At 61.7% G+C, this 10,735-nt stretch overlaps 2 protein-coding genes and 1 long non-coding RNA gene across 4 annotated transcripts; 1 reads left to right on the top strand and 2 right to left on the bottom strand.

Moving 5' to 3' along the window:
- Positions 1-1,270: 1,270 nt before the first annotated feature.
- TMEM238 (transmembrane protein 238) lies at positions 1,271-4,952 on the top strand. Of its 2 annotated transcripts, XR_003524148.2 has the most exons (3): positions 1,271-1,842; positions 4,585-4,662; positions 4,809-4,932. XR_003524148.2 is itself a non-coding variant. In XM_027618506.2 (2 exons), the coding sequence occupies exon 1, from the start codon at positions 1,302-1,304 to the stop codon at positions 1,833-1,835; it is 534 nt and encodes a 177-aa protein (XP_027474307.1). In that variant the 5' UTR covers positions 1,271-1,301; the 3' UTR covers positions 1,836-1,842; positions 4,809-4,952. The 2 variants fall into 2 exon arrangements, 1 of the variants encoding a protein (XP_027474307.1); XM_027618506.2 differs by lacking the exon at positions 4,585-4,662 and having other exon boundaries at positions 4,809-4,952.
- An 886-nt stretch (positions 4,953-5,838) lies between these two features.
- On the bottom strand, positions 5,839-7,128 carry TMEM190 (transmembrane protein 190). Its single transcript, XM_027618505.1, has 5 exons — positions 7,004-7,128; positions 6,874-6,909; positions 6,353-6,478; positions 6,197-6,281; positions 5,839-6,109 (listed from the first exon to the last, which is right to left on the bottom strand). The coding sequence occupies exons 1-5, from the start codon at positions 7,059-7,061 to the stop codon at positions 5,881-5,883; spliced, it is 534 nt and encodes a 177-aa protein (XP_027474306.1). The 5' UTR covers positions 7,062-7,128; the 3' UTR covers positions 5,839-5,880.
- Positions 7,129-7,233: 105 nt separating this feature from the next.
- Positions 7,234-10,236, bottom strand: LOC113935910. Its single transcript, XR_003524158.2, has 3 exons — positions 10,120-10,236; positions 9,281-9,512; positions 7,234-7,357 (listed from the first exon to the last, which is right to left on the bottom strand). It is a non-coding gene; the product is annotated as an uncharacterized LOC113935910 (long non-coding RNA).
- Between the last annotated feature and the right edge of the window lie 499 nt (positions 10,237-10,735).

The raw sequence follows: 10,735 nt of genomic DNA, 5'->3' as shown, positions 1-10,735 counted from the left end.
CCCTCTCGGGCGTCTTCGGAACCCCTCGGAGACGCCCTCCCGCTGGGTGGCCGCCCTCTTTACTTGGCTCAAGCCCTTTCGGGTCTGTTCGGAAACACTCGTTTTCCATCCGGCCACGTTCGGAATTCTGTGGCTGATCCCGCAGACGTCTCGGGTCGCCCTGCCCACGGTGATCTCAAACGGTTTAGAGTCTGGAGAGAAGCTAGGCGGCATCTCCTCGCAGACTTCCACCCCAGGAGGGGGCGTAGATCCCCTCCAGGAGCGAGTCGTTTGGAGGGGAAGAGATTTGCATGGGAAAGGTCTTGGCTCCTTCCGGGGGCCGTAGCTGCTGGCCTTTCCCCCGTCCCCCCGCTCCGGTCTGCCCGCTGCGGCACCCCATAAACTGCCCGGAAGGTTATTTCCTGTTGTCGCGGTCCTCTTAAGGGGCGGGAGCCCCGCCTGATATATCCGCGGGTCTTCAGCCCCCGGCAGCACGGGGCTGGGCGCTTGGGGGGCCTCCGGAGGCCCCAGCTCAGCAAAAGGAACGGCATGGCCCCCGTGGCCCCCACGAGTGCACCTGATCTGTGACTGTGTCCGGGAGCTCCGTGAGGGCGGGGGCCTCGTCTGCTCCCTCTCTGCTCGTGGGCTTCGCCCCTGGTGAGTCCCGGCCGTCCAGACGCACTAGGAGAAGCCTGGGGGACCGCCCTGCTGCCCCCAGCACGGCACCCAAATCTGGCGGTGGCGCGCAGAGTGCTGGGAGAGCCACCACTTAACCAGGGGCGTACGGGCGGCCCCAGGGGGCAGGCAATGAGTGAGAGAAGTCTCAGCTCCCCAGAGCCCCGTGTTTCCTCCGCTAGAGCGCCCTGCCTGCTGACTCCGTCCCGGGGCTCTGGGTCCAGGAGCCTTGTCTGATCCTTGTTTTTTTGACACCCCCCCCCGTCCCCACCGCGGGGCTTGGGGCGCAGGGGCCCCTGGAGGCAGGCCCTGAACAGAAACAACGTCCGGGCTCCCGCAGCACCCCACAGTGCCTCCATTAAGGCACCCTGAATTTTTAAATGTATTCCATCTTGCTCCTTGGTGTACGTAAGGCCCCTCCCACCCTTATCCGGGAGCCGGGCTGCCCCTAGCATAGGCCTCGGAGGGCCAGGACCTGCCCAGAAACCAAGGCCCGGGCACCCCCCAAGTCGGGCCCGTGTGCACCCCAGCCAGCTCAGGTGACCAGGCCGGCGCCGGGCACACCTGGCGCCGTCCCCTGACCCCGCCCCGGGCCGGGCCGCACCCCGGAACGTTCTCTGGGGGAGCCAGCGCGGCAGAGCAGGGCCATGGCAGCGGCGCCAGCGGTGGGCGCCCCGCAGGGGCCCCCGCCGGGTGCACCGTCCCCACCGGCCGGCGCGCGAGGGCCGGCGTCCGGCCTGGGCCGCTGCCGGATGGCGCTACTGCTGGCCGTGGCGCTGGACGTGGCGGGCATGGCGGCGCTGCTGACCGGCGTGTTCGCGCAGCTGCAGGTGCGCGGCCGCGACTTCGGCGACCTGCTCATCTACTCGGGCGCGCTGCTTGTCTTCCTGAGCCTGCTCGGCTGGATCCTCTGGTACACCGGCAACATCGAGATCTCGCGCCAGGAGCTGGAGCGCGACTACGGCCTGCGGCCCTCGACTCTGGCCCGCCTGGCGCGCAAGCTCTCCCGCCGCTGGTCTGCGCCGGCCTCCTCCTCCTGCCCGCGCGCCGCGCCCGGCTCTCTAGGAACGCGCCGTGCCGTCCGCGCGCCCCCGCCGCCCGCTGCCGGCTCCCGCCGCGTGCGCCTGCAGCTCGCTACGCTCGAGGCCGGGCCCGGGGCGGCGGGCGCGGGCACCGAGTGAGCCCGAGGTGAGGGGTGGGGCAGCGAGTGAGGCGGCAGGGAGAGTTGGAGAGAGTTGGAGAGGCAGGGGGAGAGCTGGAGAGACAAGGGGAGAGATGGACAGACAGGGGGAGAGATGAAAAGCCGGGGGTGGGAGAGGTGGAGAGACAGAGGGGGAGAGCTGGAGAAACGGGGAGAGATGGAGAGACGCGGGGGGGGGGGGAGATGGAGAGACAGGGAGAGAGATGGAGAGACGGGGGGAGAGATGGAGAAACGGGGAGAGATGGAGAGATGGGAGAGCTGGACAGACAGGGGGAGAGCTGGAGAGACGGGGAGAGATGGATAGACGGGGGGAGATGGAGAGACGGGGAGAGATGGAGAGGCGGGGGGGGAGAGATGGAGAGACAGAGCGGGAGAGCTGGAGAAACGGGGAGAGTTGGAGAGACAGGGGGAGAGCTGGAGAGACAGGGGGAGAGATGGAGAGACGGGGGAGAGATGGACAGACAGGGGGAGAGATGGACAGACAGGGGGAGAGCTGGAGAGACGGGGGAGAGATGGACAGACAGGGAGAGATGGAGAGACAGGGGGAGAGATGGAGAGGCGGGGGGGGGAGAGATGGAGAGACAGAGCGGGAGAGCTGGAGAAACGGGGAGAGCTGGAGAGACAGGGGGAGAGCTGGAGAGACAGGGGGAGAGATGGACAGACGGGGGAGAGATGGAGAGACGGGGGAGAGATGGACAGACAGGGGGAGAGATGGAGAGACGGGGGAGAGATGGACAGACAGGGAGAGATGGAGGGGGGAAAGCTGGAGAGACAGGGGGGAGAGATGGAAAGAGATGTGGGAGTGGAAATAGAGAGAGGAGAGATGGAGAGATGGGGAGGGAGAGGGACAATGGGGAGAGAAAGACAAAGGACTAGATCAAGATGAGGGAGGAGAGCAGCAGGGCCCAGAGGATGGCGCCTTGGACAGCAGGCATGAGCACAGACATGGAAGAGACCGAGCCCTTGCCCCCCAGATGAGACCTAGAGAGCCACTACCTGCTCGCCCCCACACTTGGAGACCCCGCTCTGCACCCCAGCCCCCAGGAGCACCAGGTCCCACTTAATCCTCCCCCTGTAACTGCGTCTCGGGGGTCACTGCTAGTACCATCCCCATCCCAGCAGAGGACATTGAGGCCCAGAAAGATGCCACCTTTTGGCCAAGGGCACACAGCTAGGATTCTTCTAAGAGAGAGGGAAAGAGCGAGAATACCAGGAGTGTGAGATGCGGGGAAAGCTTTGCTGCTCATTCCTTCCCTTTTCTCTCTCCTCTCTGTCTTCTATCCCATTTCCTAAACACACACTCTCCAGCTTGCACTCCTTTGCTCAAACACCTGCTGTGGCTCCCTATTGCCCTCTGATTAAATCCCTGCCACTCACTGTGGGCCCCACATGTTTCAGCCCCACATCTCCTGCCTTCTTTGCAGTTATGATGGCATCCCTCAGTCCATGGACGGCCAGGCTGTCCCACCTCAGTTGGCCTCTGTTCATGCTCTCCCCTACGGCAGGAGTGCCCTTGCTGTCCGTTACTCCACATGGAAAGCGTCCCTTGTGTCCATTAAGATCCAACGCCACTTTGCAGCCTTTCTCTGGGTCTCCATATTATCTGAGTTACCCCCGTTATTGCTTGTTATCTGTCTTGTGTCTCTGCTGGTACTGCCTCTCCTGCTGGACAGAGAGCACCCTGATGGTAATGCCTGAGTCTCTGGTGTCTTCATTCTTAGCATTGCTCTGCAACAAGTAAGCTCAGGAAGTCAGAGAAGCGTGACTGGGTCGGTGGGTGGATGCGTGGATGGACGGATGGGTTGTTTGACGGGTGGATGGACTGGCTGATGGATGAGTGGACAGACTGGTGAGTGGGTGGGCAGATGGAGGGATGGATGTTCGATTGGTGGATGGATGGATATGGTAGACTGATGAATTGGTAAGATTCATCAGAATCGGGGAACGGGTGGTTTGGACAGATAGGGTGGTAGCGAGAGAATGGATGGGTGAGCCAGTGGGTAGATGGAGAGGCGGAGCAATGTCAACAATGGGTGAGTGACTGACTCAGTTTCTTGAATGCGAGTTCCGTAAAAGAATGAAATCCTGACGTGCTAAGACCTTCTCTGTATGTGATGAATTTAACTTTTCTCCTGTGCATCCAGAATGGGACTAGTTATACACCCTTCTTCATGAGAACTGAGAAAATAGTAACTCCAATCATCAGCGGCATTCTGTAGCTCAGAGGAGGAGACGGGTTTAAGACAAGATGTGTGCGTAGATGAGGAGGCATCAGCTCACACAAAATTTGGCACAGAAATTAGAACCACCCACCAGCAGTGAAAATCCTTTACCTTGCCCAAAAGTCTAACACAGCTGGGCGGATCTCCTGCTGGAACCACCTGCCAGAAACGTGGGCCAAGCTGGCTGGAGTGTAGGCCCCTCTTCGAATGAAGATAGGCCTGTTCAAACCCAGGACTCCTTAGTGGGCAGGGTGAAGTGCTTCCAGCCCATGAAGGACGGAGAACTTGAGTTTTAACAGAGGGACCCGAAGATTCTGGCTCGGGTCGCTCCCTTCCCCCTCTGGGACCAAAATGAATGGAGTAGACAGACAGAGCCACCCAGCAGAAGCCATTATGTTTTGTTTTCTTTCTCTGTGTCTGTCTGTCTCCTGTGTCTCTTTGTTTCTGTACCCGTCATTCCCTCTACATGTCTTCTTCTGTCCTGACTTCCTGTCTCTCCTTCTCCAGCTTGTGCCTCTGGACCCCAGTGAGGCAAATACGCTGCAGCAGATGGGGGCGTGGAGGGGTGGAGGAGCAGTTGAGCAGGTGTGTAAGTCAATGTATGAGGGACTAAAGCAGGAAGAAAGGGCTCCCTTCCCCTGCCCCTCAGGCCACTGGGCCGGGGGCCCTGGGCATGCATGGGTCTTGGGAGGGGTCCTGCACAACCACTAACCCCACCCTTCCTCCTGCAGGCGGACCCACGGACCCACCTGTCAGGACTGGACTGCGGTGTACAGTTGTGCCCACCATCATCTGGGCCACCAAGATGTCTACCTGTCCACCCCATCCTCCCCTGGATAAATGGCTCTGCCTCATATCACTGTGTGTCTGTCTGGGAGAGGGACAGTACTGGGGCCAGGCCACACCTGCAGAGGGGCCACCCATGCCCTTGGGGACCTTGAAGCCCAGCTTCACACTGGCCCTCATGGAGGGGCATGGGAGAGTGGTGCCAGGATCTTGAGTCCAGACCCAACCCTTCAGTCCAGATGCCCCTCAGCCTATGCCCCTCGGCTGGTATTGGGGTCCTCCAAGAAACAGACAGAGGGACAAATTAGACTCACAAGGTATTTATTGGGAGGAAGTACCTTAAAAAAAAAAAGATTTATTCATTTATTTTAGAGGGGGAGGGGCCGAGGGAGAGGGAGAGCGAGAGAATCTCAAGCCAACTCCTGCCAAGCAAGGAGCCTGGCAGGGGGCTTGATCTCATGACCCTGAGATCATGACATGAGCCAAAATCAAGAGTCCGCCCCCGCTGAGCCACCCAGGCACCCAGGAAGGAAGTATTTGTGGAGGGTACTTGGTGTGGGTGTGGCACCTGAGGAAGACAGGAGGGTTGGGCAGCACACGTCTTGTACTGCACACAAGTCCAGGAGAATTTCCACCCAGGCACTGGAGAGTATGAGAGTAATGTCCCGCAGGGAGCCCTGCCGTGCTCAGGCATCGGTGGGAGGCATGGCACCGTGCTGGCGGAGGGGGCAGGATCCCAAGGGTCCACGGCGGAGGCTGTCCATCAGTGGTGCTCCCGCAGGAGAGCTGCAGGCCACCCCCCACTGACCCACCCCTCCCTGGTTCCAGACCCCACTCAGCCCAGAACCCCCATGATCACAGCCCAGTTCCCGGCCCCCTCGTGCGCGCACACACACACGCGCACACACACGTTCCCTGCCCCAGAGCTCATGAGCCCTCTGCCCCCCATGGTTCTTAGAGAAGAGACCACGCGTCTATATGCTATGTCTGTATTGAGGGGCCCCCCCAGGGGTGCCCCTAATCTTCGTCCTCCCCCGCTTCTGTTTCATCACCCCCTTCCCCTTCAGTGGCCCCTGACACATCCGTGGCTCCCTCCAGAGGAGGGGAGTTGGGCATGCTGCCAGCCGATGACTTTTTTTTGCTCGAAGTCCCCCGGTCCTTGGATAACAGAGAGACGGTCCTTGACAGGTCACATTTGCCCTTTAAGAACCCTGGAAGGTGCAGCATATCGCGGCGCTTGGCCCACCTGACCGGGAGGGCATACACTCAGCCTTGACCGTCGCCTGCTCCTCTGGGGGTGCGGGAGCCCACCCTCAGCCCCAACCCCACTTGCCAGAACAAGCAGATGCTGGAGATCAGGAATAGGAGGCCTCCACATGTCCAGCCCAGCGCCCACATGTGCTTTCTCCGCATAGTTTCTGGGCAAAGGAGGCAGGTTTGAGACCCAGGAGACTCAGCTGCCCCAGGGGCCCAACTTCCAGGCACTCACCATCTGGCCGCTGGTGGTAGCAGACCCCGTCACGGTAGCAGCATCGAAGACGCAGACAGAGATTGGGGTTCTCGATTGCTGCCTGGCCCCCACAGCTCTCCCGGTCCCACACATCTCCCTCACAGCCTTGGGACCAACCACAGTGGCAGCTGTGTCACAGAGTCTGACCCGAGAGCCTCAGAACCCCAGGGTCCCAAAGTCAGGCTCCGGAATTGCCTACCTAGTGCTTACTCTGTGCAGGAACCAGGAGTCCAGGCCCCCAGCCCCGCCTCCCTCAGACCCAGGGGTCCAGACCCCAGCCCCCTCCTCCCTCAGACCCAGGGGTCCAGACCCCAGCCCCTCCTCCCTCAGACCCAGGGGTCCAGACCCCAGCCCCTCCTCCCTCAGACCCAGGAGGCCAGGCCCCCAGCCCCTCCTCCCTCAGACCCAGGATCAGGCTCCCAGCCCATTCTCCCTTTGGACTCAAGAGTCTAGTCTGGGCTCCTTGTCCTTGAGGGACCCGGGTTTCATCCACTGCTCACTCCATGGATAGAAGAATCCCTGGATTCCATTCCCATCTGTGGAGAAAAAGGATTGGTGTTGAAGGGGGCAGTTATGGAGGCTGAAGAGGCTCCCTGTTCAGCTCTCTGACCCTCTCTTCAGCCCCCTCACCTACTGAGCCCTGCATCAGCAGGAAGAGGCTCAAAGCTGGGATCCCAGAGCCCACCATGTTGCCTCCCCAGACCCTTGGGGCCTCTGTGGGGACAGACCTTGAAGGCCATCACCCCAGCAACCAGCTGGGCCCCACCCACCTGCCCACCCAGCTTTCAAGGTTCTAAGTTCTGTTGCTAGGGAGCCCCCTTAGCAGTGGAGAAGGAGGATGGGGGGGGGGTCACACTGGCCTGGTCATGCCTGGTTGTGAAGAAGTTGCTTCCTGGGCACCTGGGTGGCTCAGTTGGTTAAGCGACTGCCTTCGGCTCAGGTCATGATCCTGGCGTCCCGGGATCGAGTCCCGCATCGGGCTCCCTGCTCGACGGGGGGTCTTTTTCTCCCTCTGACCCTCCCCCCTCTCATGCTCTCTCTCTCTCATTTTCTCTCTCTCAAATAAATAAATAAAATCTTTAAAAAAAAAAAAAAAGAAGTTGCTTCCTCAGCAACCAGACAGAAGGGTCCATGGGGGTGGGGGTGGGGGCCTGGGCATAAAAAGAGCCTCCTTAGCAACTTGGGCAGAAAGTGGGTGGTGGTCTAAGGCACCTTGTTCTTGCCAACCAGAGGACCCCAAGAGGTGGGGCCCAGGAGACCTTCCTGCCAAGGAATCCCTCTGCTTAGTAACCTGAAGCCTGCAGGGCAGCTCCAGGTGGCCCAGAGTCTCCTGAGACTTCGTTGCCAGGGGTCTCCCCCCTAGCAGCCAGGGGCAGGGGGGCGCTGAGGCTCACTGAGCCCCATTGTTAGGGAGGCCTCCTTAACAACCAGGTGGCCTAGGAGGACAAGGGGAAAATGGGGGTGGGGCCAGAGGCCAGCGCCTTTGCTCAGGAGTACTCCTGTCCCAAAGGCTCTCTAGGCCTCCCAGTGGAGAATGGGTCGGGAGTGTGCAAGGGGCCATGAAGATGTGAGGGCTGTGAGTGTGGCCGTGGGCAGGAAGACCTTTCTCCCTAGGCCTCAGTCTCTCCACCCACAAATGGGGAAAGGGGTCCACATGGAGGTCCTCAAGCTTCCCATTTGGTTCCCCTTAGTGGTGGAGGAGGACAGCTGGGGGGCGGGGTTGGGACCAGGATCCCTAGTTCTCTCAGGTGAACCTCTACTCAGCTTTGCAGTACAGTGAGGAGGGGGCTTTCTGGGGCAGTGTGGCTTTGGGGTCTGGACTCCTGGGCCTGAGGGAGGAGGGCTGGGGGCCTGGGCTCCTGGGCCTGAGGGAGGAGAGCGCTGGGGGCATGGACTCCCGGGTCTGAGGGAGGAGGGGGATGGGGTTCTGGACTCCTGGGCCTGAGGGAGGAGGGGGCTGGGGGCCTGGACTCCCGGGTCTGAGGGAGGAGGGGGCTGGGGGCCTGGACTCCCGGGTCTGAGGGAGGAGGGGCTGGGGGCCTGGACTCCCGGGTCTGAGGGAGGAGGGGGCTGGGGTTCTGGACTCCTGGGCCTGAGGGAGGAGGGGGCTGGGGGCCTGGACTCCCGGGTCTGAGGGAGGAGGGGGCTGGGGGCCTGGACTCCCAGGTCTGAGGGAGGAGGGGCTGGGGGCCTGGACCCCTGGGTCTGAGGGAGGAGGGGCTGGGGGTCTGGACTCCTGGGTCTGAGGGAGGAGGGGCTGGGGTTCTGGACTCTCGGGTCTGAGGGAGGAGGGGCTGGGGTCTGGACTCCTGGGTCTGAGGGAGGAGGGGCTGGGGGTCTGGGCTCCTGGGTCTGAGGGCGGAGGGGCTGGGGGCCTGGACTCCTGGGTCTGATAGTGAAGGAGGCCAGGGACTGGGTCTGAGGGCAGTTGTCCGGGAGTCCAGACCCCATTTTTCAGGAAGCCCTGTGAGGCTGACTCCTGCCCTGTGCATCTCTTGTAAACATCCTGGTGGGAGCTGAGTGGCCCTGGGCTGCCTCCGTCAGAGATGACACAGGTTAGAGGGGGCTCAGCAGGGGGCCGGGGGTGGGGGGTTCATAGGGGTTGTGGGGCTGAGGCCAGCAGCTGATGACCATTTCCTGTGTCAACATCATCTGGACCCACTTCGCAATTCCCGGGATTCCTCAGGGATCAAGGAGGGGGTGGGGGGCGGGGCTGCCGGCCCTGGACCGCGGCTTGGAACTGGGGGGGCCCCCGCCGTCACGGCCCTCACCGCTAATGACAGGTTTGGGCTGCTTCTGCGGCCCGCCTGCCCCGTCACCCCCCAGAGGCCAGACAGGACCCCCCAGGGACAGACAGACGGACACACACAGCCTCGGACCTGCTGACCTCACACCAGCCAGCCCTACCTCGCCCAGGGGCCAGCACATGAGCAAGGACCCCTGGCTCCCGGCTCGCATTCCAGTGGCATCTTCTCTCATGTTTGTGAGCCCCCCTCAGAGCCTTGGGCTGTGGGCTCCCCTGGTCCTTGTCTCCGAGCCTCTGAGCTTGTTTCTTTAGAACTTCTTTTGTCTGTAGACCCCATTGTTTTATGACTTCGTCTTTTTCTCACTCTGGATGTCTGTGCTCCAGTCTCTGTGTCTGTGTGTTGGTGTCATCTTGTCACTTTTTTGTGATTCCCCAGTCCTGCCTGTCAGTATGGGAGTGTGGGTACCCCATCCCTTCCTGCTCTCCTTGCAATGGAAGGAACTTGAATGCCCCCCCGCTTCATGGGGAAGACCCAGGATGCTGAGCAATGCCCTGACTTCTTGCCGTCACCCACCCCATCTCCCTCAGCCTCCTGCAGCCAGGAAAGATGGAATTAGGGGAAGGATGATCCCGCAGCCTCAGGGAGCAGGCCAAGGCAAGGTGGTGGGGGGGACTGGCACAAGCCACGTACACTGACCCAGCCCCAGACTCCTGACTTTTCCCATAGAGCATTCTCCAAACAGCAGAATGGCAACACCTTTCTCTCCACCTGGGAACCAGGGTTTAGGGCCTGGACACCTGCCCTCTGGGTCTGAGGGAAGAGGGGGCTGGGAGTCCCGGATGCTGGGTTGAAGAAGAGGGTCTGGGGTGGTATCCCTGGTTCCCAGGAGGTGGAAGGGGCTGCCATTGCGAGATCCCTATTGTTGCTCTCAGTCTGGCCCCGGGCCCAGTACCCATCTCCCCGGGCCAGTCCATCCCCCAGGCTGGTGGCCTGAGTCACCTTGGCTGGCCCTGCCGGTCTGGGGGGGGGGGCTACGTCAGTTCTCCCCTCACTGACGCAGCCTTGGGCCCCCCACGCTGACTCAGCCGGAAACAGGCCCCCTGAGGGGCGGAGACCCAGTGGTCAGAGGCCTGGGTCCCTGCGGGAGCGGGGGCTGGGGAGGGCCCCTGGGGGGCCCTGGAAGGGGTGGCCATGACAGAACAAGAGAGAGAACTCTTACCTGAGGCAATGAGGTCATGTCCCACCATGGGGGGGCTGTGACCTCACCTCCCCGGGGACTTGAGCAGTCGTCCCCCACCCCCAGGGGTGGGGGATGGGAGGGGGAGGGCTCTAGCCACCATTCAACCCCAGAGCCCCGTGCCAGCTCAGCACAGTTTTGAGGGCCAGAAGGGGACCTGCAGGGGGGACTTTAGAAGTCCTTGTCACTTTGTCTCCTCCCTCCCATCCTGTCTTTGGTCCTTCGCTGGGAGGGGGATGCTCCCGGGGATGGGGCTCTGGACTTGCTCCCTCACTGGCTCTGCCTCTGGCCCTGGCGCCCATCAGGGTGCCTGTGTCCCCCTGGCTGTCCCGTCCTCCCCGCATCTCCTGCTCCAGTCCCTCTGTGCATTGCCATCTC

This window comes from Zalophus californianus, chromosome 17 (assembly GCF_009762305.2).
Source record: "Zalophus californianus isolate mZalCal1 chromosome 17, mZalCal1.pri.v2, whole genome shotgun sequence".
In the NCBI taxonomy this organism is placed as follows: Eukaryota; Metazoa; Chordata; class Mammalia; order Carnivora; family Otariidae; genus Zalophus; species Zalophus californianus.
Note: the sequence above shows the minus strand (reverse complement) of the source record. Positions and strands in the feature narration are given on the sequence as shown.